At 44.1% G+C, this 24,818-nt stretch overlaps 1 protein-coding gene across 4 annotated transcripts in view; it reads left to right on the forward strand.

Annotated features, from left to right (window-relative positions):
* Positions 1-24,818, forward strand: part of CYTH3 (cytohesin 3) — a 98,606-nt gene that overhangs the window by 11,855 nt on the left and 61,933 nt on the right. Inside the window, exon 2 of one of the 4 annotated variants that reach the window (XM_072836965.1) lies at positions 17,211-17,351. The exons of 2 other annotated variants lie outside the window; for them this stretch is intronic. Coding sequence is in view for 1 of the 2 variants with exons in the window: in XM_072836962.1 (XP_072693063.1) it covers positions 17,574-17,808 (235 nt within the window). In the remaining variant the exon portion in view is untranslated. Of the gene's footprint in view, positions 1-17,210; positions 17,352-17,558; positions 17,809-24,818 lie in introns of those variants that run through there. One more of the 4 variants, XM_072836962.1, reaches the window with a different exon arrangement.

Consider the following 24,818-nt stretch of genomic DNA (forward strand, 5'->3'; position numbering starts at 1 on the left):
AGTGGACCATCTGTGGCAGATGAAGTGAATGACTCTACCGGTTTTCCTCTCCCCGCCTCCCAAACGGTGTAGATGAGGATTAAGCGTGTGCTTCACGTGAAAAGGTGCTCAGCTTCACGCGTAATGAAATAAATACAAATTAAGACCAGGTTGAGAGCCCACCTTTCACCTGTCAGACAAGCAGGGACCCCCACGTTTGAAACCATCTGTTGGCTGTAGGAGGGTAAATTAGTTACAGCGCCAGCCTGTATCCTGTTGGCTCAGATCCATCACCTGCCCTTCCCTGGCTGGCCGGCCAAGGGACTCACCCCTGCAGGCAACATTTCCCAGACCTTTGAGTCAGCTGGCTTGGTGCTGGGTTTGGGCGATGGGGGGTGGGGGAGATTGATGGCTGGAAGAGGGAGGAAATGGGGTTCTCTCCTCCTCTTGTTCTGCCTCAGACCGTCTCTGGTAGTTGCCTTGTCTCCTGTGGTTCCAGCTCCTGCCCATTGACTGAGTCCTCTGAGCTTTAGAAACATCTCCTCCATTTGACCCTCCAACTTAGAAATGGTAGCAGCTTCTTGCTCTTGCTGGTCTCTGGGTTCTCTTACCATTTCCTGTTTGACTTCTCAGCTTTTCCATCATGTGTGTAACCAACTCCTTGTATGAAATATCCTCCATTTCAGCTCCTTAGAGGGCCTTCTGTTTCTCTGGGTGGATCCTGATGGATACAGCGGCATTGGGCAGCAGCAGCTTTTTAAAACAATTGCGCGTGTGTAAATCCTTTGAGCCAGCGATAACAGCTCTCGGAATTTAATCTGCAGGTGTATTTGTGCATGTTGGAGATACTATAGGTACATAATTATTCACTGCTTTGTGTGTGATAGTAAAAGAGAACCCAAGTGTCCACCTTCAGGAGCCTCATCAAATGCTTCTTATACCCAGATGGTGAATGAAGTTGTAGAAAGGAATGAGCAAGCACTTCATGATTTTTTTTTTTTAAGAGAGAGGGAGAGAGTCCACACGCACACTCTAGAGAGCATGTAGGGAAGGGGTGAGGCAGCAGAGGGGGAGAGAGAATCTTAAGCAGGCTCCTTGCCCAGCATGGAGCCCAATGCGGGAACCTGCGGAGCTTTATCTCATGACCCTGAGATCATGACCTGAGCTGAAATCAAGAGTCAGATGCTTACCCAACTGCGCTACCCAGGTGCCCTGAGAGTATTTTTTATATATTAAAGCATAACAGTTTAGGGGCACCTGAGTGGCTCAGTAGGTTAAGCATCCAACTTTGGCTCAGGTGGTGATCCCAGGCCTGAGATCATGAGCCTCAGTTTGGGCTCTCTGCTCAGCAAGAGCCTCCTTCTCCCTCTGCCCCTCCCCCTATGAGCACATGCACACTTGCTCTCTCAAATAAATGAATAAAATCTTTAAAAAAAATGTAGAAAATTATAAAATAGGTTACCTGTATTTTCAATCTTTGCACAGGAAATCACTGTTTTCTTGAATGTTTAGGAGCACCTAGGTGGCTAGTCAGTTGGGCAGCTAACTCTTCTGCTCGGGTCATGATACCAGGGTCCTGGGATCCAGCCCTGTGTGGGGTCCTGAGGGGAGTCTGCTTCAGGATTCTCTCTCCTTCTGCTCCTCTCATAAGTAAATCTTTTTTAAAAATGTGACACGATCGGTGTTTTTAGAGCATATTCTCTTCTCAAACATTGATTCAACAAATATTGATAACAGCCCTACTAAATGCCAGGTCCTGTGCTTTTAGCACAAGGGTGAGTAGCCATGAAAAAGGGAGATGAATTTCCTGCATTCCCAGAGCTTTTGTTGAGATTGGAGATGGACAGGAAATGTAAACAGACACATAAAATAATGGCAGATTATGCTGAGCGTGTTAAAGAACATCACCTGGGGTCGAGGGGTGGGGGTGGGGGTGTAGAGAGGCAGGGGAAGCCTGTACCCAGGGGAAGCCTTTAGGAAGAAATGCTCTGTCAGGTGTCACCTAAAGGGAGAGTGGGCCAGGGTGTGGGCTGGAGGCAGCAGTTTCAGTAGGTAAGGAATTCACATTTTGTTCTAAGCATGTGAAGACGATGAAGGATTTTAAACAGGGCAATGGCATATGACTTATGTTTCAATAATTTTAGCCAGTGTTTACATAACGCTCTCTGTGTTGGGCCTTGTTCCGCGTGCTTTACGTATCTTAACTTACCCTGTTGTTAGCCTGTTAGACACTTAACGTCACCATTTGCAGGTATCAGAGGCATAGGGAAGCTAAACGACTTTTGTCACATGTTACAGCTAGTCAGGGGTGGGGCAGGGATTCGAGTCCAGGTATTCTGGCTCCAGAGGCCACATTCTTTGCCATTGCACCCCCTGCCTTTCTAAGAAGAGTGATCCTGGCCACTGAGTGGAGGGTGGATCCCAGGAGGGGAGGAAGGATGTGGGGACCTCACTGCTGAAGTGGGAGCATGGCAGGTGTTCATGTGAGAGTCACAGGGCCTTGGGGGATTGGGCAGCTGAGGCAGCAGTGAAGGGAAAGAGATATATGATCTATGTAAAGACACAGAAAACAGGGGATCCCTGGGTAGCTCAGCGGTTTGGCGCCTGCCTTTGGCCCAGGGCGCGATCCTGGAGTCCCGGGATCAAGTCCCACGTCAGGCTCCCAGCATGGAGCCTGCTTCTCCCTCCTCCTGTGTCTCTGCCTCTCTCTCTGTCTCTCTATCATGAATAAATAAATTAAAAAAATAAAAATAAAAAATACACACCTTGAGGGTGTCACTTAAAAAAAAAAACAACACAGAAAACAGTGAAACACTCATGTTCCCATTGCTCAGAGTTAAGAGAATACTGCCAGTGTTACATTGTTTTAGGTCTTTTGTAAAAAAACAAAAACAAAAACAAAAACAAAAAACAATTCAAGCATTACAGGTAAGCCTCAATCTCTGCATACGGCAACATTGTTCTTGCTCTGGCCAAAATTTTGGGGCCATCTTTTGTTTCTTTTGCCTTAGCCGCCTGATGTTTTCCCTGCATAGTGGCCAGAACGATCCCTTTAGAGCAGATCATGTCACCCCCCTCTCTGAGTCTGCACTATTCTCAGCCTAGAACTTTCTCTGTATCTGTACTGTGGCCCCCAGGACCTGTCAGTGAGGTTCTGTATGCTCTAGTCCGGGGGCCTGCCAGCTTTCTGTAAGAGAGCCGGGTAGTAAATATTTTTGGCTTTGTATGCCACATACTGTTACAATTTTTTAAAAATAGCCCTTTAAAAACTTAAAAAATATTTTTACTATATTTCATGACCTAGAACACAGTACATAGTAGGCCTTCAGTGAATGTATGTTAACAGATGTCAAATAAAGTTAAGGTCACTTGTTGAATGATTCCTGGTCCGACTCACCTGCTCCTTAGGGTATTTCCTAAGGGCGGATGTGAGTTTGCTTGGGTCCCTTGGTATGGTTTTCATACTTTAACATATATGCGTGTGCCTGTAGATGAGGTAAAGGTCTCAGTTTGTTTAAAATTATAAAAATGGCATCATCCTATTTGGAATGTTCTGCAGCTTGCATTTGAGATTATCTATGTTACCATTTGGAGACCCTATTTATTTCACAGAATTGCTGTAACATTTTATGTATCTTGTCCCACGTTGGACTTTTTTTCTTCTTCTTCTTCTTTTTTTTTTTTTTAAGATCTCATTTATCCATTCATGACAGACACAGAGAGAAGGCAGAGACATAGGCAGAGGGAAAAACAGGCTCCCCGCAGGTGCAGGGCTCGATTTCGGAATTCCAGGATCACCCCCTTACTGAAGGTAGACGCTCAACCGCTGAACCACCCAGGCATCCACTCTGTTGGACTTCTCTGTAAATTTTACGTTGCTGTTACAAACCATACCCAGGGGAACTCCTGGACTTGTCTGCTTCTACAGACGTTGGGGCGCTTTTCTAGACGGCAGCTTCAGAACTGCACATGCGAGTGTAGGCATGCTCTTGGTTTCCTTACCTGCTCACAGACTGTTTTCTCACTGGGGACGAGCTCCTCAGCTCTGGGCATGTATCAGACTTCCAAGCGTTGGCCTGTCTCCTGAGGAAGAAACGATGCGTTGCTTCACCAGTGATGTGTTTTGGAGAATCAGATGGATATGCCGACATCTGGGAGGCCAGAGGTGCAGGAATCAGAGAGGACTTGCCGCCCGGTTCTGGCTCATGTGACAAGGTGGTGATGCTGGTGCTGCTGCCTGAGAATAGAAGGTCGGAGGAGGTGGGGATAGGAGAAAGCCATTTGGAGAATTCTTATGTGTTTTTTTTTTTTTTGTCAAAAATGTCATTACTTTGCTCTCACTTCTGAAGGACAGTTTCACTGGGTCTACGGTTGTAGGTTATCAAGTTAATTTCTTGCAATGTTTTGACCCGTCATTTCAATGCCTCTGGCTTCCATGGATTCTGTTGACAAGTCAGCTGTATCTGTCTTGTCCTTTTGAAGGTAATGTCTTCTCCCTCATCACCCCCTCCTCGCCTGCTTAGGCTGCTTTTAAGATTCTTCTTTTTGCCTTTCATTTTGAGCTGTTACTGTGATGTGTCCAGATGTGGTTTCCTTGAATCTGTCCTTGTTGGGATTGGTGGTGGTGGTTCTGCTTTTCGGTGATGCCGTGACAAGACTTAATCTTATGTTGGAGTTGGAGAATTGGTGCTCATTATCTCTTCATTCGATCCTTTGGCTGCATTCCCCATCTCTCCTTCTGGGACTCCACCTTGTCATCATGTTCTGTGTGTCTCTGACTCTTCATCCTCGTTATCTGTTCAATGCTTCCCTCTGAATATTTCCTTTTGACCCATATTCCTGCGAAGTAATCCTTTCTTCGTCTCCAGCCTGCAATGAAACCCATCTCTGGAGTTTTAAATTTCAGTTACTGCTGCCTTTTGCTTTCTTGATTTTTTTTTTTTAAAGATTTTATTTATTTGAGAGATAGCAAGCACGAGTGTGGGGGGCCGCAAGGAAGAGGGAGAAGCAGACTCCCCACAGAGCAGGGAGCCTGATGTGGGGCTCGATCTCAGGATCCCCAAGACCATGACCTGTGCCAAAGGCAGAAGCTTTAGGGGCTGACCCACCCAGGTGCCCCCAACTTTCTTGATTCTTTTTTTAGATTCCAATTTTCTGCTGAAATTTTTTTGTCATGTAAACTAATTTCCTTGTTCTATTTTTTTTTTAAAGATTTTATTTATTTTTGAGAGACAGAGGCAGAGAGATAGGCAGATGGAGAAGCAGGCTTCCCATGGGGAGCCCAACGCGGAACTGGATCCCAGGACTCTGGGATCACGCCCTGGCCCACCCAGGTGTCCCAATTTCCTTGTTCTGTTAATCATAGTTATTTTAAAGTCCATGTCTGATAATGTCAGTATTTGGATAGCCCATGAGTTTATTCTGTTGTCTATTCTGCCCTAGGTTTTCAGTCATGTGCTCCTGACTCTAGACATACCTGTTAATTAACTTGTAGACAATGAGTATAAAAAATTGTGGAGGTAATTTGAGACTCGGGCAGTTTTCCTCAAGGGAGGCTTCTGGCAGGCAGAAGTAGGGAAACACCACTTTAGAACTGTGAGCATAGGTCTGCTTCTGGTTTACCCCCATCCTGGTGTAGTTGTCTGGTGGTCCTCTCTGAAAGCCTGGGGTGTTTACTAAGCTCCTTCTATCTGTCAGCCCCTGAGCTCTTCCCTGGTCCCCTGAGTCTGCTGGAGGCTTTGCCGGCCTGCTCAGATTCTCCACCACTTGTTTCTGCTTAGCTTTTTGGCCTCTCGGCTTCTGCAGTGAATTGGCAAATGTCTCAAAGAGAAAAGTGGTTCAGGTTTTGGGCTCACTTCTCTGCACTTGTCTCTGGGATCCTGGCCTCCTGAGTCCACACTGCATTGGTAGATCCCCGATACCTTCACACAGTTGCTTCTTATGATTTGTCAACTCTTTTAGTTGTTCTTGGCAGACGGGTTGGTCTGTAACAAACTAGTCAGCTTTTACGAGAAGCATCATCTTAGGATTTTTAAAAGTGGATTTGTAAGTGAAACATCCCAGTGGAGATGGTAGAAGGGCAGGCGGCTGTGAGAGTTGGAGGCTTAGAAGACCTGATTGGGTGGGAGATATGTGTTGGAAATGCTTTCATTCATTTCAGTTCATGGGACTGGATGAATGAGATCACTTAGGGAAGCAAGTTGAGAGGAAGGGGAAAGTCCCAGGGCTGGGGACAGCCCCATAAAGCAGACTGGGAAAGGGGAGCCAGTGATGTCGGGGGCTTCTCAGAGGTTGTACAGAAGTTAAGGGAGGAGCCGTGTTTTGGAAGAGAGGGTGCCCTGATTGTGCTTGAGAGGTGCACTGGACAGAGAAGTGTCTACTGGCCTGGGGGAAAGGCAGGGAGCAGGCTTAGGAGGGACCGCGAAAGATGTTTGCCTGCTTTAGGAAAAGCAGGCACCACGCCCTTGGGTGGAAGTTTGCCCCAGGATGAGAGTGGCAGGAAAGCCACAGGGGTGGGGCTTGGCCAGGGAAGGATTTTGTGTGTTTTGCCTTGAAACGCTTCTTAGGTAAATCATTTAGGTAGAGGACCAACAGTAATTCCTACTGGGTGACTTAGTACAGTGTTGCTGTTGGCCTGGCCACGCTCTTAGCATGAATAACTTTGGGAGAGATGGATTCGTTTTAAAGTTATTAGCAGATCCTTTAGGAAGCAGGTTTATCAGTCTGCGAGAAGATGGCCTATTGAAATGTAGGAGGTGAAAATATAGGTGTCCAAGTAGCTGAAAAGCTGCTTAAAATAGAATCACTTTTGGAGTGGTGGGAGAATAGTAAATCATTTAAATAAGAATAGAAGATACATGGCTCTTCATCCTGATTTTTGAAATTAAACTTACCGACATCCTATAGTCAGCTCCCCAGTTAACACGAAAGAATAGACATCAGATTCTGCAGGGTTTTATAAATTTGTCTGAAGACAATTCTGCAAGCATTTATTTGGGATACGTAGAGTATTATTTAAATACTATATTCACCTGAGTCAGTTTAGTTGTCTAAGAAGATTTGGTAATTTGCTTTCTCAGAGCAAATTTACTCTTTCAGCTGACTTAGTTTTCAATAACTCACCAGGAGCATTATTCAAATAGTAGAAAATAAGTTCCGTTTTAAACTCTCAGCAGGGTTATTTTTAATTACTCTTGCTTTTGAAAAACTGATTTCTGTAATTAATAAAAGCAGTTTACTATAAATCTGGACATTTTGATGATGATTGAAAAGTATTTCCCAATATCTAGGTAATTAGTGATTTTTTTTTTTTCTAGTTTTCATCCAGATGTTTGGCAGCGTGTAAACCCGGCCTCACTGCAATTTTCTAATTCACTTTCATGGGAACATATAATATTCTCCGTTTATTTTGGACAGCAGAGTTTCCTTTTTCTGTGGACAGATACATATGAAACACATGGTCTTCGAGTGGAGTTTGTGGTCCTCTGAGAATTCTCTGAAGGAGGAAATGGGTTGACCTACTGGTTGCTATGAAGTAAAAACAATCTTGTTTTCATTTTTTTAGTGAACATCTGGGTTGCATTTATTATTTTACATTCTCGAGGTTCTTTAAAACCACAGTTTGATAATAAGAGGGTTCATTAAAGCAGTAACTATTTAGCTATTTCTAGAATTGATTTAAGTGTTTGGGTGGGTGATAGGTTTTTAAAAATAATTATTAAATATTTCTTTCCTTTCTGTAAGATGAATAAATAAAATCTTTAAAAAAAATCAAGAGCTGTTATTTAAGAGTTACCTCTTACAGATGAGAGACACAGAGAGGCAGAGACACAGGCAGAGGAAGAAGCAGGCTCCATGGAGCCCGATATGGGACTCAGTGCCGGGTCTCCGGGATCATGCCCTGAGCTGAAGGCAGACACTCAACTACTGAGCCACCCAGGCGTCCCTAGATATTATTATTTAGTGTATTATTAAGAAGCATATATGTTAGCATATCACATTTTATTTTATTTTATTTTTTAAGATTTTTTACTTATTTATTCATGACAGAGAAAGAGGCAGAGACACAGGCAGAGGGAGAAGCAGGCTCCATGCAGGGAGCCCGATGTGGGACTCGATCCCGGGTCTCCAGGATCACATCCCGGGCCAAAGGCTGTGCCAAATCGCTGGGCCACTGGAGCTGCCCTTATTTTATTTTTTAAAAGATTTTATTTATTTTCTCATGAGAGACACAGAGAGGCAGAGACACAGGCAGAGGGAGAAGCAGGTTCCATTCAGGGAGCCTGATGTGGGACTTGATCCTGGATCTCCAGGATCACACCCTGGGCTGAAGGCAAATGCCCAACCACTGGGCTACCCACCACCCAGACGCCCCCACAGCTCTTGATTTTAAACCGTAAAATGGGATGTAGATATTTTGAGGGGCAGGGGCAAGAATGATCAGGCTGCTCATTTCTCTCTTGACTGTCGCTGTTCAGTTGGTGGCTGTCCACATGGCTGTACTTGACTCTGTGACTCTGTGGGCTGCCTATTGCAGATCCATCCTCTTCCTTTGTCTCGGGTTCTTTACAAGGAAGGGGGACCTTATTACTACTAGAGAGAATGAATCTTTTTTTTTTTTTTTAACATTTTATCTATTTATTCATGAGACACACACAGAAAGAGAGAGAGGCAGAGACACAGACAGAGGGAGAAGCAGGCTCCATGCAGGGATGCCCGACACAGGACTCGATCCCGGGACTCCAGGATCAAGCCCTGGGCCGAAGGCGGTGCTAAACCGCTGAGCCACCTGGGCTGCCCTAGAGAGAATGAATCTTTTTTTTTTTTTATTTTTTTTTAATTTTTATTTATTTGTGATAGAGAGAGAGAGAATGAGGCAGAGACACAGGCAGAGGGAGAAGCAGGCTCCATGTACCGGGAGCCCGACGTGGGATTCGATCCTGGGTCTCCAGGATCGCGCCCTGGGCCAAAGGCAGGCGCCAAACCGCTGCGCCACCCAGGGATCCCGAGAATGAATCTTAAAAGGTATAAACCAGGGAAGGAAATCCCTCTTTCTTTATCATTGATCAGAGGAGGGGAGTATAACCAAGTCTGGCCAGTGAACTGTGAAGGGCAGTTTGCTGGGGGTACTTCTTGGAAAGGTTTCTTTGTTCTTGGAAAAATAAGGAAGAAACCGTTCCTTGTCTTCGGATGGACTTTGCTGGCCTGGCTGGGTGGCCACCTTACATTCATGATGTCCCTCATATCCATCCGCACACTGAGGATGACCAGCTGGATCCTTGAGGATGTGGTTGAGTTGTTGAATGTCACCCACCCGGAGCCTCCCTATGTCCATACTTCCTGTCACGCGGGACGATAAATACCCTTCTTGTTTACAGGGTTAAGAGGCGTTCTGTAAGGAGCACAGGCATCTTGCCAGATCCTGGCTGTAGCAGAGGCAGGTCTGTTGTGTCATCACTCAGCAAGGACCTTGTCCTTAAGGAGTGCAGAGAAGAAACCTCTTTTCTTCTGTAGGTATTCATCAAGCATATTGTGTTTGTTACTTTTAGAACTGAGAGAGGTTATATTTTCTTTTTGAGCTTAATTTCTTCTACTTTTAATATATTTTCATATGCTTACAAATCCATTCATAGTTTCATTTGGCAATTCCTTAATGATTACATTTGTTTTAACATGAACATTTTTAAACACGCAGCAATCAAAAGTGGCAGACATTGGCCATTAGAAAATGGAATAGAAATTCCGTTAGAAGACAGGACTTCCTTTTAGTTCTTAGTAGAGAGGAAATAAAATGATCAAGAATGTCCTTTTCCAAGTTGCAGTAATTAAATTAAAATTTTTTTGAATTGAGACAGACAAATGAATTCATTTTTGTTTGTGTTAGAGTATGGGAAAATTGGAGGATTTTAGTGACTTTGAAGCATTTGGCTTGTTCACACGGTGAGGCCGTATATCCCAAGTGTGGGAGGGCCGAGCGGTTGCAAACTTTTTCGGTATATGACCACACTTCTGAGAGCCCAGAGCATCCTGAGAATAAAATGGTGTCTTTCATTGCCCACACAGAAGGAATCTTAATATCGGATAAGTGTTCTTCCAGAATGTGGCATGTTCTCGGGACTTGCAGAACGTCTGTTGTGGATTCCCGAAAGTAACATGTTTCTAAATTAGCCTTTTCTTTTAAAATAGTGGCTAAGCCGTTTACTAGTCAAATGGTTTCCGTGGCTTTTTTTTTTTTTTTTTTTTAAACGAAAGAAAGTCAGATGCCTTCTTCCCTCCTTCCTGTGGTCGCATTGGGTCTCCCAAGTACTCTAACTTCTTCCTCTCCTCTCGGTGGTGGCAAGCGGACAGGCAGTGCAGTGTGTGTCATTCGGCACCCCCATGGTGGTTCTGCCTCACAGATGCCCAGTAATTTGGCTGGACATGCAGAACATGACTAATTTTTTTTTTTTAATCCGGAAAGAACATAAGCTGAGATATTTCCCTTGGGTTCTGCTGCTATTAGTGCTTAGACATTTGGTTTCAGGATTTAAGTGTCTCCTACCTCTTGCACTGCCTCCACCCTTTTTGCTCTACGGAAGAGGAGCCTGGGGCCTTCTCTTTTTGTCTTTGTCATCGAGTAATAAGATCCTGGTGAAGAACAGACTATCCTGCATGTCAAGATGATAAAGACTGTCTATTTCAGATGTGTTCAGGCTGCTTCTTAGAAACTTTACCTTTCTCTTCCATTTTTATCTAGGAAGGTTTGGGGTAGGCTGAGAAAGTTTCACTCTTGGGATTGAAGCCTGCCATTCTAGTCCTTCCAGCCACCTGCAGAAGTGGTCTAGGCCTGCCCTGGAGTTCCAAGTCCTGGAGTCATGAGCACGTGCAGCCAAGTGCGTCTCCTTGGGGAGACCATCATAGGAGTTCTCCCATCACCTTAGCTTGGTGTCCGTGGCTTTATCTTCATGGTGTTAGCAGTCAAGAAACCTAGATTGTTAGGATGCCTGGTGGCTCAGTCGTTTGCTGTCTGCCTTTGGCTCAGGGTGTGATTCTGGGATCTGGGATTGAGTCTCACATCAGGCTCCTTGCATGGAGCCTGCTTCTCCCTCTGCCTATGTCTCTGCCTCTTCTCTGTCTCTCATAAATAAATAAGATCTTTTTAAAAAACAACAACAACAACATAGATTGTTGACTGGGAATTTGAGGAACAGATTTGACAGGAGAGCCATTTTCCTTGTTAAGTTAATGACTTTCACTTGTCAGAGAGATTAATGGCCAAGCCTGGGTGGTGATACTAACCTGAACCACTTCCCCAAATGCTCCAGAGAGGAGTCTGGTTTTTTAGTATAAACCCGTAATTTTACAAGACTGTTCCTGCATGTTTTAGCGATGGTTTTTTGGCTAATGTCTGTCCCTCCCTCCATCCATCCAGAGACCGTTACTTCCATTTATCAAAATCTGGAACCAGAGGATCTTGGCTATGCTGGGCAGCCTCCTTGTTCCTGGCCATGCCTCTCTGTGGCTGACTCTGTTGGGATGAATCATGTAGTCATTCTTTCCGAGATAATCTCAGTCCTGTGCTACTGAAAGGCCTCCTTCCCCTTGTGGTCTAATTAATTAAGAGAATTAAGATTGCAGAATTCCTGTCTGTTTGCTATGTCCTGATGCTCAGCCACTGAAGGATATTTCAGGGCAGAAAACAGCTGTAATGTTAATGGTTGATTCTGAGAATTTGTGTCTCTGTGTATACTTAACAGAAGTTTGTTTAACCAGTCGAACTGATTGTTGTTGACATAGTTTGTAAGTAAATATATGCAGCTCTGGTCCTTCCCGCCTTGAGCCTGTATGCATAATCTCCTTAAGCTTCAATCTTCCTGTATGTGAAACTGACATGAAAAAACCCAAGTGAAATTATTTAGTGAAGAACCTGTCAAAAATCCCAAACAATTAGCAGGCATTAGAAACATGGTCATCAACATATGAAGCCCCTTCCCCCCCTTTGTGTACTAAGCAGAGGAACTGCTGTGTTCGGGTTTAGGAGTAACTGGTAATTGGCAGTACAATTATCTATCTTTCCTCCCCCAGCTTTGTATTTTGAAAATTTTCAAATCTACAGTAAAATTGAAAGAATGCACCTATACCTGTTACCTTTATTCACCAGTTGCTAAAATGTTGCCACATTTGCTTTATCTCTAATACAAACTAATTTTTTTGGTGGGTGGGGAGGGGATCATTTGAAAGTCAGTTACATATGTCACAACACTTTATCCCTAAATACTTCATCATTCTTCTGGTCAGGACATTGTCCTCATAACCACATCCCTGCCATACTGAAGAAAACTGATTAATAGTAATTCTGTAATATTCTTCTAAATACAGTCCCAATTCTGCTTTCCCCCAAATATCTTTTATATCTATTTTTCCTATCTAGGCTCTAATCAGGGTTTGCACCTTGTATTTAGTTATGTCTCCTTGATCTTTAAAACAGTTGTTTTCTGGGGGATGATGGTGCCTTTTTTTTTTTTTTGAAGTGTCCACGCCGGTTGCCTAATATCATTTGCATCCTATAATATAGGTTACATGTCTAAACAGAAGAGAGGGACACCTAGGTGGCTCCGTGGTTGAGCGTCTGCTTTCGGCTTGGGTTGTGATCCCGGGGTACTGGGATTGAGTCCCGTATCAGGCTCCCCATAGGGAGCCTGCTTCTCCCTCTGCCTATGTCTATGCCTCTGTCTCTGTCTCATGAATAAATAAATAAAATCTTAAAAAAAAAAAAAAAACAGGAGAGAGAAGTGCTTTGGTTTCTTTTATGTCATTTTTTGAAATTATAAATACGTTAAAGTCATCTATGTGATGATTCAAGGTCAGAGTCACATTCATATTTCTTGTTCTTTGGTAAATGTGGATTAGATCCGTAACCAAAAGAAGTTACTAAACGGCTCAGATATCAATGGAATATGTGCGACAGTGAACTTGGAACAAATATACACAGTGGTTAGACTTGTCCTCATATGGAGGTGATTAAGAATTTTATTTTATTTTATTTATTTATTTTTTTTAAATTTTTATTTATTTATGATAGGCACACAGTGAGAGAGAGAGAGAGAGGCAGAGACACAGGCAGAGGGAGAAGCAGGCTCCATGCACCGGGAGCCCGACGTGGGATTCGATCCCGGGTCTCCAGGATCGCGCCCTGGGCCAAAGGCAGGCGCCAAACCGCTGCGCCACCCAGGGATCCCAAGAATTTTATTTTAATATGCAGCCATGGCTTTATAAAGAAATGAGCTTCAGAATTGGAAAATTTAGTAAGACAAACTTTACATAATACAAAAGAGCAGCTTTTGCTGGCAGGTCCTTGGATGAAGAACAAACCTGAAATCTCTTAGGAATGAGTCTCCCCTTCTTCCTCAATCGCCTCTCCCTCCCTCTTCTTCCCCACCCCCCCCACATCCCCCTTTTTCCTATAGGCCTTAAACATTTTTAACTTTAGCTGCAGCTGAGACTAATACAGGATCCAGCTGTAACTTTTCTGTTGTTAGTATATCCGGTGATGGTCATAGCAAACTCATTGTATGAAAATTCAGTAAAGGAAGAGGGCAGGGTGGGAAAAAAGTGACACTCTATAAAAGTATTCAAGAAACAGTGACAGGATCTAGGAGTCTCCCTTTCAGACGGCTGGTTTAGATTCCACCCTGAAGTACTCATTTTGTTTGTGACTGGCCTAGCAGGCATTTTAGTTTTTCCCTCTTAATCATATCATGTATATTACTGTGTAACCAGAGCACTTATATGCGAGGCTGAGGCTTGTTTTCAGCGGGAGGCAGAAAATAGCTGTGGGAACCCAAAGACTGAACCCTTCTCCTGTCAAGTGGGGCAGGGAATTTTTTTTTTTTTTAAGATTTTATTTATTTATTCATGAGACATACACACACACACAGGCAGAGACACAGGCAGAGGGAGAAGCAGGCTCCATGCAGGGAGCCCGACATGGAACTCGATCCCGGGTCTCCAGGATCACGCCCTGGGCCGAAAGTGGTGTTAAACCGCTGAGCTGCCCAGGGCAGGGATTTCTCAAAATGTTCTAGCTGGTGGAGAGGTGGCAGTGGGCCATCGAAGGAAGCAGAACTCCCTCTCCTTGGGTCTGATCAGTGATGCCCATGTGAGTGCATTACCAGACAGCAGATAAGTGCGGAATCAGCAGTTCAGTCAAATTAAATTTCAAATCTGCAGGTCCACTTCGATGTAATTGCCCTAAAAGCTTTGCATCTTTGATCAGGTCTGTCTTGTAAGGACCAAGTACATATCATCACCCTGTCACTGAAGGTGGATTATATGTTTCAAAATAGCTTTTGTGATAAATGTAATTATCATAAGACTAGTGATTTTCACATACTTGTGTGTCTCGAACATTTTGTTTTTCTTTTTTTTATGTTAAGGAGGTCAGATTTCTCAGATTTCTTCTAATTGTCGCCAGACATCCTGTTTTGGGGCTATTTGAGACCAGCGTTGCCTGAGAAGAAATCAAAATCGGGCAGCCCCGTGGCTGTCTTCCGAGTTGTTCTTTTTATATTCGATTTTTTGAACAGGTTTCCTTGAAATGCCACGCTCTATTTTTAGTTGGTCTCTTTACATTTCTGTGGTTCTGGGCATCCACAATACACTGATTTATTATTCAGCACAAAAATATTGTTCAGCGTCCTAAGGCTGTTGAAACTTTGTAGGGAAAAAATAAACCAGTGCCACTTGAGTGGATGTAATCAGTGAGGACTACTGAGCAAATTTAAGAAAACCTTGTCCTCTTCCTCAGGTCATTGCCATATCAGTACCAGCATGAATGCTATTTTGAAGAATCCTTGCCTGTTTTATACTAGGTGGGCTCAGTCTCCTGGGTTTTCACAAATTGCTGTTTTCTGCCTCCCACTGAAAGACACATTTTTGTAACCATTCAAGAAGCTTTCTACACTGCTCTTCCACCTCTCTCCTGCCTCATTTTTACACAGGGTTTTTTTTTTTTTTTTAAGATTTTATTTATTTATTCCTGAGAGACACAGAGAGAGAGAGAGAGAGAGGCTGGCAGAGAGGCAGAGGCACAGGCAGAGGAAGAAGCAGGCTCCATGCAGGGAGCCCAATGGTGGGACTTGATTCCGTGACTCCAGGATCAGGGCCTGGGCTGAAGGCAGTGCTAAACTGCTGAGCCATATGGGCTGCCCTTTTTTCTTTTTTTTTAACTTGAGAATAGCCTGGTAGCTTCTTAGATCTATAAATGATTAGGCTTGCTGCTCTGTAAGCTGTCAGAGGCCCTTATGTTCTTGAAGTAATGTTTGATCCAACAAAGGTATGACAGGAGTCATGGATTGTGAACCTTGGGACTGATTTGGTGATAAGGTACTAAATCTTTTGTTAGAAATTGAACTGTAATTCACGTAACATAGTGGTCACCCTTTTAAAGTATGCAATTCTGTGGCTTTTATTTTTTTTATTTTTAATTTATTTTAATTTATTTTAAATTTTTAAAAAAATTCTGTGGCTTTTAGTATTTTCACAGTGTTGTGCAGCCACCACCACTACCTAATTTTAGAACTTTTTTTAAAGATTTTATTTATTTGGGAGTGTGAGGAGGGGGAGGAGCAGAGGGAGAGGGACAAGCAGACTCCGCTGAGCAGGGAGCCCCATGTGGGTGGGGCTTGATCTCACGACCTTGAGATCAGGACCTGAGCTGAAACCAAGAGTTGGTAGACATTTAGACTGACTGAGCCACACAGGCACCCCAGAATTTTGTTTTTTTTTAAGATTTTATCTTAAAGCCCCCAACGGGCTCGAGCCCACAACCCTGAGATCAAGAGTCACACGCTCTACTGAGCCTGGTGCCCCTAGACTAACATTTTTATCACATTGGAAGGAAACTCTGTCCCCCACTACAGTCATTTTCCCTAGCCCCTGGCAACAACTAATCTACTTTGTGTGCCTGTGGATGTGCCTGCTTGGCACATCCCATGTAAACAGAATCGTAGGATATGTGGCTGCTTTCACTAGTGGGTTCATCCAAGCTGCAGCTAGATTCCGTTTTCCAGGTTCATCCATGTTATGACATGTTTCAGGATAAAGTACCTATACTTTCTTGTGAGTGGCACTGAGACTTGGACCTGTTTTCATGTTGGGAGTGGTTGGAGAGATTGTACTCACCTGTCACATGGTAGAATCTGTAGCTTGAACGCTGTCTTGAAGGTTTTTAGGTGTGCATGTGTCTTCTTCCCACAGAGAAAGTTGAAGTTGATTTTCAGTCTTATTATTTGTAGAAGGGCCAAATTGAGTCCTTGTGTGGTAAGCCCTGAGTTTATAATCATGCACAGTTGCATCCCAAGCAGAACCATGTTGTCTGCAGACAAGTTTTACTCTCTGAAGACGAATCTGTGGGTTCAAGAAACTGAATTTCTCAGGGGGCTGTACTGAAATCTCATAGAAGGCTGAAGGATCTACTTCTCAGGTTCCGTGAGGCTTTGCTGGTAGTGACCCTAGTAGGGGACATAGGAGAGCAAACTCCTTAACATCCCCCCCCCCCCCCACTCCGCCGCTGCCAAATCTCAGCAAACGATAGGACAAGACGTGATTGGAAATGCTAGCAACACTGGGAAATGCCCGGCAGTAGAGGAGAGCTGTATAGACTTGCAGAAGAAAGAGAAATTGGAAGCCTGTTAGCAGACAGGGCAGAATGAGGGGTGGAGTCTGCGGGGTGGGCTATGCTCCGGCCACAGCTCTGAGAGTGGGCGAGTGTGGACCGTGTTGCCTATTTGGAGGAGAATTTCCAGTCGTGGGGGCGGTCGTGCTGTGCCGCAGGGTTCTCTCCCTTCTTTTGAGGCAGGCAGTTGATAGCATTTTACCCTTAGGTGATTATTCCTTTACGGAGATTGCGTTCTCTGCTGGGGGAGAATTGGGGCTCTCTGGGTATGTGTCTGCACCCCAAGGAAGGCTGCTTTTCCTTCTGTCATATGGAGGCTTGTCATCCTGCAGGCGAGTTCCCTGACTTTGCATCCTGGAGTGAAGCCTGCCAATGGACAGGCTTTGCTCTCATGGGGCAGAGAACATAACAGCCCTTCCCATTCAAGATGGAATCTAGTGAGAGAAGAAACTTTCTACCACACAACCAGCTACATCTCATTTTTAAATATGCACCGACCATAAGAAGCTCCAGACAGAAGAAAAAAAAAAAAACTCAACAGCATGAGGGAGAAAACTTAATGCAACATTTTTTATAGAAAGAACGTCTGACCACAGAAGAACAAGAATTCTGAAATAGAACAGTAAAATGTGATCATTGGAGACGTGCAGGGAAGATGTGGCCGGAGCCCCAGCAATCCTCCTTCCTGTTCCTCCCTCCTGTCACCCTCCGGATACAGGTGACTGAGCAACAGAAGTCTGGGGACACTGAAGGGGGGCTGCGGGCGGGACTGTGACTGACTCATCACTGTCTCCTGAGGGCAGGGTTGTGAGCAATGTTAAGTAAGAGGACCTGCTGTGGGAGGACCTACAGATCTGGGGAGGGCAGAGAGTGGGCAAGGCCTGTTGGTGCCACGTGATCGCGGGGAGCGCAGGTGGGTTTGCTCCGCAGTGGCAGTATCATGGATCAGCAGAATCCGGTGGCCGGAGGACACGGGTGGCCTCCACGTGCTCAGATTCGTCCGGGCTTCTCCCTGGCTTTGCAGCCATCCTCCCCAGTGCAGTGGGCAGCACCCCATCTGTCTGGAGTAGAAGCCTTGCCAGACGGAGAATCTTGTACAGAAATGAGATCCCAGAACCAACCGGGTTGCTTCACAGAGAAGCATATTTGCAGAGATGAAGTTCACATCACAAATGGTGAGGCATTCATTACATGTCTCAGCTCTCTCCCTTATAAGCTTAGAGCTGGACAAAGCTACCATGCTCAGTAGCGTCCTGCAGAGAAGCAGCCGTTCTGTGCTGGGGGGAAATTGGGCCTGGGTATCATTAAACAGAGGCACCTGGGTGGCTCAGTTGAGCGTCTGCCTTTGGCTCAGGTCATGATCTCAGGGTCCTGGGATTGAGTCTGTTTACAGTTTTTCTGTTACACAGATGAAGCAGAGAAGTGGGTGGTGGGGAAGAGTAAAAGCTCTACCTTTTTTTCCTACAAAGCAGAGATACCTTGTTTTATTTTAGACATTGACAATAAGAATAATGGGGGTAGGGGGTGCCTGGGTGGCTTAGTCAGTTAAGTGGCTGCCTTTGGCTCAGGTCATGATCATAGGATCCTGGGATTGAGCCCCACATCGGGCTCCCTGAGCAGGGAGTCTGCTTCTCCCTCTTTGCTCATGCTATTTCTGCCTCTCTCTCAAATAAATAAAATTAAAAAAAAAATGTGGGTAGTAGTGTGTGTGTGTTTTAAAGTAATTTAAAGGTAACTAAAAAACTTAAAAAAAATTTTTTTTTACTACTAAAAACCTTAAAGTAGGATGTTCACATTCCACATTATGAGAAGGAAACAAACCTATATATCTGATCATGGGATAAGGTCACGTCGGGTAAAAGTACTGCGGTCTGGTTTTGCTTTCTTCATTCGCTTTGAAAATTTATGTGGATGACAGATACCGGCTTGGTGCACATTTTGGAAAATCTTTAAGAAGCATATGCCTTTTTGGGGAGGGGTTGGTGGGAAATGTTCCATTTTGCTAAGTGTATTTGTTTAGGAGTTTGGGTCCTCTGTGATTCATCCTTGTGCTGTTTTGAAGTATTTTTGGACAGATCTGCAGGGACATCTTTGAGGGGGGGAAAGGCTTGGGAAGGGTGGCAGTGTCCCAGGAGATAAGGTAAGGGGAGGGGGTGTCTGTCCCTTCTCTCAAAGATGAACCTGCCAAGGGCAGGAAGGCTGAAGAAAAGAAAGTGGAGGAAGTTCTCTTATTGCCTTGGTCGGCACCTGTGGTCAGCCAGGAGGGGCCAGCTTTCCTGGGGCCTGAAATGCTTAAAATTTGGAATGCCCTCTTTAAGAAAAATAATACAAAATTAAGTATCAAAGTGAAAATTCATTTAGGATGAAAAAAAAGTCACAACAGCTTTTTTTTTAAATTTTTGTTTTTATTTATTTATGATAGTCACAGAGAGAGAGAGAGAGAGAGAGAGAGAGAGAGAGAGGCAGAGACATAGGCAGAGGGAGAAGCAGGCTCCACGCACCAGGAACCCGATGTGGGATTCGATCCCGGGTCTCCAGGATCGCACCCTGGGCCAAAGGCAGGCGCCAAACTGCTGCGCCACCCAGGGATCCCACAACAGCTTATAAGTTTTTAAAACCTCATAAACCCACAAATAAGTCAAAACCCAGAAAAATCATACAATCCCTTTCTATTCTGGGCACAACTTTGTAGTATGTTCCCCCTGTGTTTTGGGTTGCCATCTCTAGCTAATTGATGATCCCTTCACACAACAGTAATCTTGGAACATACTTGCTGTAAAGAGAATAGGAAGATAATCCAGTATTTCTTCTAGGATGGTTGAATGAAAAATAATTAAATTATTGCTAACTTAGGAAAGTTTCTTTAAGATTTCAGTCATCAGGGTGCCTGGGTGGCTCAGCTGGTTAAACATATGGCTCTTGGTTTTGGCTCAGGTTGTGATCTTGGGGTCCTGGGATCGAGGGGGTCCTGGAATTGAGCCTCATGTTGGGAATCTCCACTCAATGGGGAGCCTGCTTCAGGATTTTCTCTCCCTCTGCCCCCACCCCCCCACTGGCATTCATGTGTGGTCTCAAATGAATATAAAAAATTCTTTTCAGTCATCAGTGTTAAGTTTACATTGTAATAAGAACTTTTTTTTTTTTTTTCTATTTTGAAGCTTATTCTCATCTTCTTTTTCTGTTTTTGGATTTTACCAGTTTTTTTATTTTCTGGATCCAATTACACTGTGAGATGGGCATCCCCACCCACCAAGCAGTTTTTCAGACACCAGCAGGGTGTCTGGGAATTCTTTCTGACACTGTCCACCAGGAGACATCACATCCCACAGGTTAAGGGCTTGGTCTTATAAGACTGCTCCTCACTCCGCTCTTCAGAGGCCTTTGGAAAGCCCTGGGCTGTCACCTGTGCTTCTGACCCACCTGCTCCTTAGATTCAATTAACTTCCTAGAGTGGCTCACAGAAGTCAGGGAAACACTGAAGTTCACCAGCTTGTTAAAGGATATGATAAGGGATAGGAATCAGTAGCCAGATGAGGGCGTACATAGGGTGAGGTCCCAGGCAAAGGAGCTTCTGCCCTTCTGGAGCTTGGGGTGTGGTGTGGTGGCATGTGAAAGCATTCTGATTCCCTAGGTGTGGAAGCTCTCCATAAAGGACCAGGAAGATATCTATCCTCTTGGGTTTTTATGGAGGCTCCATTGGATGGTCATGGTTGACTAAGTCACTGACCATTGGCTGTTTCAACCTTTACCCTTCTCCCTGGAAGTGATGAGGAGTGTGGACCTTAAAGTTCCAACCCTCTGATCACATGGTCCTCCTAGCAACCAGCCTGTGCACTTGAGTGAGGTATAAGAGTCATCTTCATTAATAATGAGGCATTCATTTTACCTTATGGCTCTGATGTGTTTTTAGGAACCATGGATGAAGACCCAAGTGTATCTGAGAAATATATTTTAGACAAGTGACCAAGTAATACATTCCTTTTTTTTAATTTTAATTTAATTTTATTTATTTATGATAGCCACACAGTGAGAGAGAGAGAGGCAGAGACATAGGCAGAGGGAGAAGCAGGCTCCATGCATCGGGAGCCCGACGTGGGATTCGATCCCGGGTCTCCAGGATCGTGCCCTGGGCCAAAGGCAGGTGCTAAACTGCTGTACCACCCAGGGATCCCTAAGTAATACATTCCTTATAAATCATTTTTATTTATTTATTTTTAAGATTTTATTTATTCATGAGAGACAGAGGCAGAGACACAGGCTGAGGGAGAAGCAGGCTCCCCACAGGGAGCCCAATGTGGGACTCAATCCCAGGACCCCGGGATCATGCCCTGAGACAAAGGCAGATGCTCAACCGCCTAGCCACCTAGGCGTCCCAAATCATTATATTTTAGCCTGGGTACTTCCTTCACATCGTGTTTGAATTTTTTAATGATAAAACATTCTGAAAAACAGAATTATTCTGAAATTATACACATACAAAGGTAATTAGAATGCATTTAAAATTTTCCTCTAAGTTGTTTTTGGGTTATGCCATTTAGTCATGACTTGTAGATGAGCCTGGGAATTGTCACCTGAAAATGGTTTTCTTCAAGCTGTTCTGTTGCTTAGGTGGCAGTTTTGTGTATCATTTCATCTGTAAAGTCTGGAACTGCCAGACGTCATCAGGATGAGATGCATCTGATGTATTGGGCTGATCAAGCATGCAGCTTCAGCACAGACTTGCTAGTTTAGGACTATAGCTATAAAACCTTTAAGTGTAGGGATTCTCATAAATTTTTCACAACACTGAAGGAAAAAAATACGGTGTATTTATTACATGTTGTGCCATCAAGTGAGATTCCTGACAGAATTTCCATTTTGATAAGACTTCAGTGAGAATCAGATCTTCTATTTGATAATTTTTTACATATCTGATAATTGGAAAAGTTTTCCACAGACAACCTTCTGACTCTGGTTCAAACCTAATTTATCCTCCATCACCCTCATTTCTGGTGCTGGGAATTGGAAGATGTGTTCATATGGAGCTACCACCCCAAGGCTACTGCTGTGTCGTAACCATCAGATAAGTAGGTCCAGGGGGCAGGAGACGTCCGAGAAGGCATTTGTCCATTTGGGGATAGCTGGTTATAATTGTACTCAGAAGTGGCTGGAAGCCACATAAATATATCCAAACTGATCCCAAACTAAATGTATCCCCAATTCAGCTTCCCTGTGGTTCTCCAGAATGCCCATTCCTGCCAGGGGGAGTGGAGAAGCTAGAGTGGAAAAAGTGGTCTTAACCCAATCCAGCTTGCTGGAGGTTCAAGCCCACAGACTGATGACAAGGGGACTCGCTGCTGGGGCCTGGCCAGTTGTGGAAGGCCCTGAAGTGCTGGATCCCAGAGCCTCTTCTTCCATAGCTTTGTGGTCACTGATCACTACGAGTGGTCAGACCTCAGAGCCAGCCCAGGCCTGGGCAGATGCTGCCCTTCCAACAGCGACGTGGGCCCAGTCCCCGGGGCTCACTCTGCTCCTTGAGAACAGCTTGCTTCCTCCCATCTGTAGGTGGAAACCCTGCTCTCTGCTCTCGTTCTGTTAATTTCTTGAGCCAGACTGGGAGTGGGGGGTTGGGGGGAGCTCCTGGCTTGGCACTTCTTGGAGAGGAGAAGCATTTTTGAGCACCTGGAGTTAGCAGTGGGCTAGGCTTGTATCTCTTCACTTCAGCTACCTTGGGAGGGACCTGCCCAAGGGCTCAGGGACAGGAAGAGTGGAGCCTTCGTGGATGCAGGTCTCACAGAAACCCAGTTGTCTGGGCAGCTTGGAGGCACAGTTGGTGCTTGTGGTCCTGCCTGGAATTACTGCTAGGCATCTGGGATCCTAGCCTCTTGGAGCAGTAGGGTCAGGAAGGAGTTGGGAGGGAGTGGGCATGGTGGTGATTTAGCATACTGATTTAGAAACTTGGAGTTTCTGTTAATCAAAGCTTCTTGCTCTATTCTTGAGCTCACCCCCTCTGGGCTACGTTTATTGGAAATGGGCCTTGACGGGATGAGTACTGGGTGTTACACTATATGTTGGCAAATCGAACTCCAATAAAAAAAAATATACCAAAAAAAAAAAAAAAAAAAAGCCTGGGCCCTGGGTGCTTTTGTTCATGGGTAGGAAAGTGTCCCTAATGCATTCCCTTCCTTCCTTTGCAGAAAGGTTTATTGCACTTGTGTGAACAAACATGAGTCTGTTCTCTGCTGCATCCTGCTTCTTAGAAATTTGTCCATAGGATATTTATTTATGCAATTACAATAGAAGAGATAGGAGTGCCAGGCTGGCTCTGTCATTAGTGCATGTGAGTCTCGGGCTCAGGGTTGTGAGTTTGAGCCCCATGTTGGGGGTAGAGCTTACTTTAAAAAAAAAAAAAATATATATATATATATATATATATATATTTAAAAATTCTTCCTGGTGCTTTTTCTTACACTTTGTCTTTTTTTCATTTAATTTCCTGGAAGTCCTTCATTATTGGTACCTAGAGCTCTTTCTCACTTAAATTTTCTTTTTCTTTTTTCCCTTTCCCTCTTAATCGTGGCCTTAGTTCCATTTTTTTTCTTTTTCCTCTCACTTTTTAAAAAACAGTTACATAATATTCTATTGTGAATATTTGTTTAAACAGCCAGTTTGTTTAACCAGCACTTTATTGATGGAGTGACACTTGGTTTGTTCTGATCTTCTGATATTATATTGTAGGAAATAGCCTTGTGAATATGTTTTTTTTTTTTTTTTTGCAAATTTACCTAAGTTTTCAGAAGTGAGATTCCTGAGCCAAAAGGAAAATGGATTTAAAATGCTGGTAGATGTTACCAGACTTTGCTCCACATGTCATTATTCCTATTTTTACCTCCCACCAGCAAGATGGGAGACTGCAGGTTGCCCACAGCCTATGGCCAGGAGATGCTGGCCAGCTTCTGGACTTCTGAGAGCCTGATGGGTCAGAAGTAGCCTCTCAGACTCTCACTTGGTTTTCTCATCATGTGGCCATTAATCTAGTGGGCTGCTAGTCTTTTGGGCTTCTATACGGTGTCTGTTAAAGGGGTTAGTTTCCATGGATTGCAAATGTTATTTCTCGATTTGCCATTTCTCTTGTGACTTTGTTTTGCCTTTTTGTTTACTTGGTGTTTTCACTTTGCTTTGCCATGAAAAATGTGCTTTTTTATGCAGTCATATGTATTTATTTTTTTCTTTGGTGGTGTCTGAATCTGGAGTCATCCTTAGGAAGCACTGCCCCATTCCACGATTATAAAGGAATTTGCCCATATTGTCTGTTTTATTTTATAACCTCTGGAGATTTGGAGTTTATCCTGGTGTATGCTGTATAGATAAAAATTTATCTTTTTTTCTCAAAAAGCTATGTTGTCTCAACACCATTTATTAAAAAGTCCGTCATTACCTCACTGCCTTTATCATATACTGAATTTCCAGCTGATTTGAACTTTTCTGGACTTAACTCTTCTGTTCCCTTGGTCTGTCTGCTGTTAGATCAGTGACTCTCTGTTTTCCTAATGAGGCAGATGGTATTTTAAAATTTTTTTAAATTTTAATTTTTAAAAATAAAAAAATTTGGCGGGGGGGAGAAGGAGAGGGAAAGAGAGAATTTTTAACAGGCCCCACACCCAGTGAGGAGCCTCCATTTCATGACCCTGAGATCATGACCTGAGCTGGAATCAAGAGTTGGAAGCTAACTGGGGCGCCTCGGTGGCTCAGTGGTTGATTATCTGCCTTTGGCTCAGGTCATGATCCCCCGGGGTCCTGAGACTAAATCCCGGTTTGGGTTCCCCACTAAGAGCCTGCTTCTCCCTCTGCCTATGTCTCTGCCTCTCTCTCTGTGTCTCTCATGAGTAAATAAATAAAATCTTAAAAAAAAAAAAAAAAAAAAAAAAAAGAGTTGGATGCTAACCACCTGAGCCACCCAGGTGCCCCAGCAGATGGTTATCAGTTGGGATTAGTCTTTTACTCCTCATTTTTCTTCCTTTTCAGAATTTTCCTGGCTATTCTTACCTGCTTGTTTTAATTTATGACCCTTAGAATCTGACCCCAACAGAAAATAGGTGCTGTGTTGAGATTGCATCAAATAGATTTTTAAAAGATTTTGTTTATTCATGAGAGAGAGAGGCAGAGACACAGGCAGAGGGAGAAGCAGGAGCCCGATGTGGGACTC

The sequence above is a fragment of the Canis lupus genome, chromosome 8 (assembly GCF_048164855.1).
Source record: "Canis lupus baileyi chromosome 8, mCanLup2.hap1, whole genome shotgun sequence".
Lineage (NCBI taxonomy): Eukaryota > Metazoa > Chordata > Mammalia > Carnivora > Canidae > Canis > Canis lupus.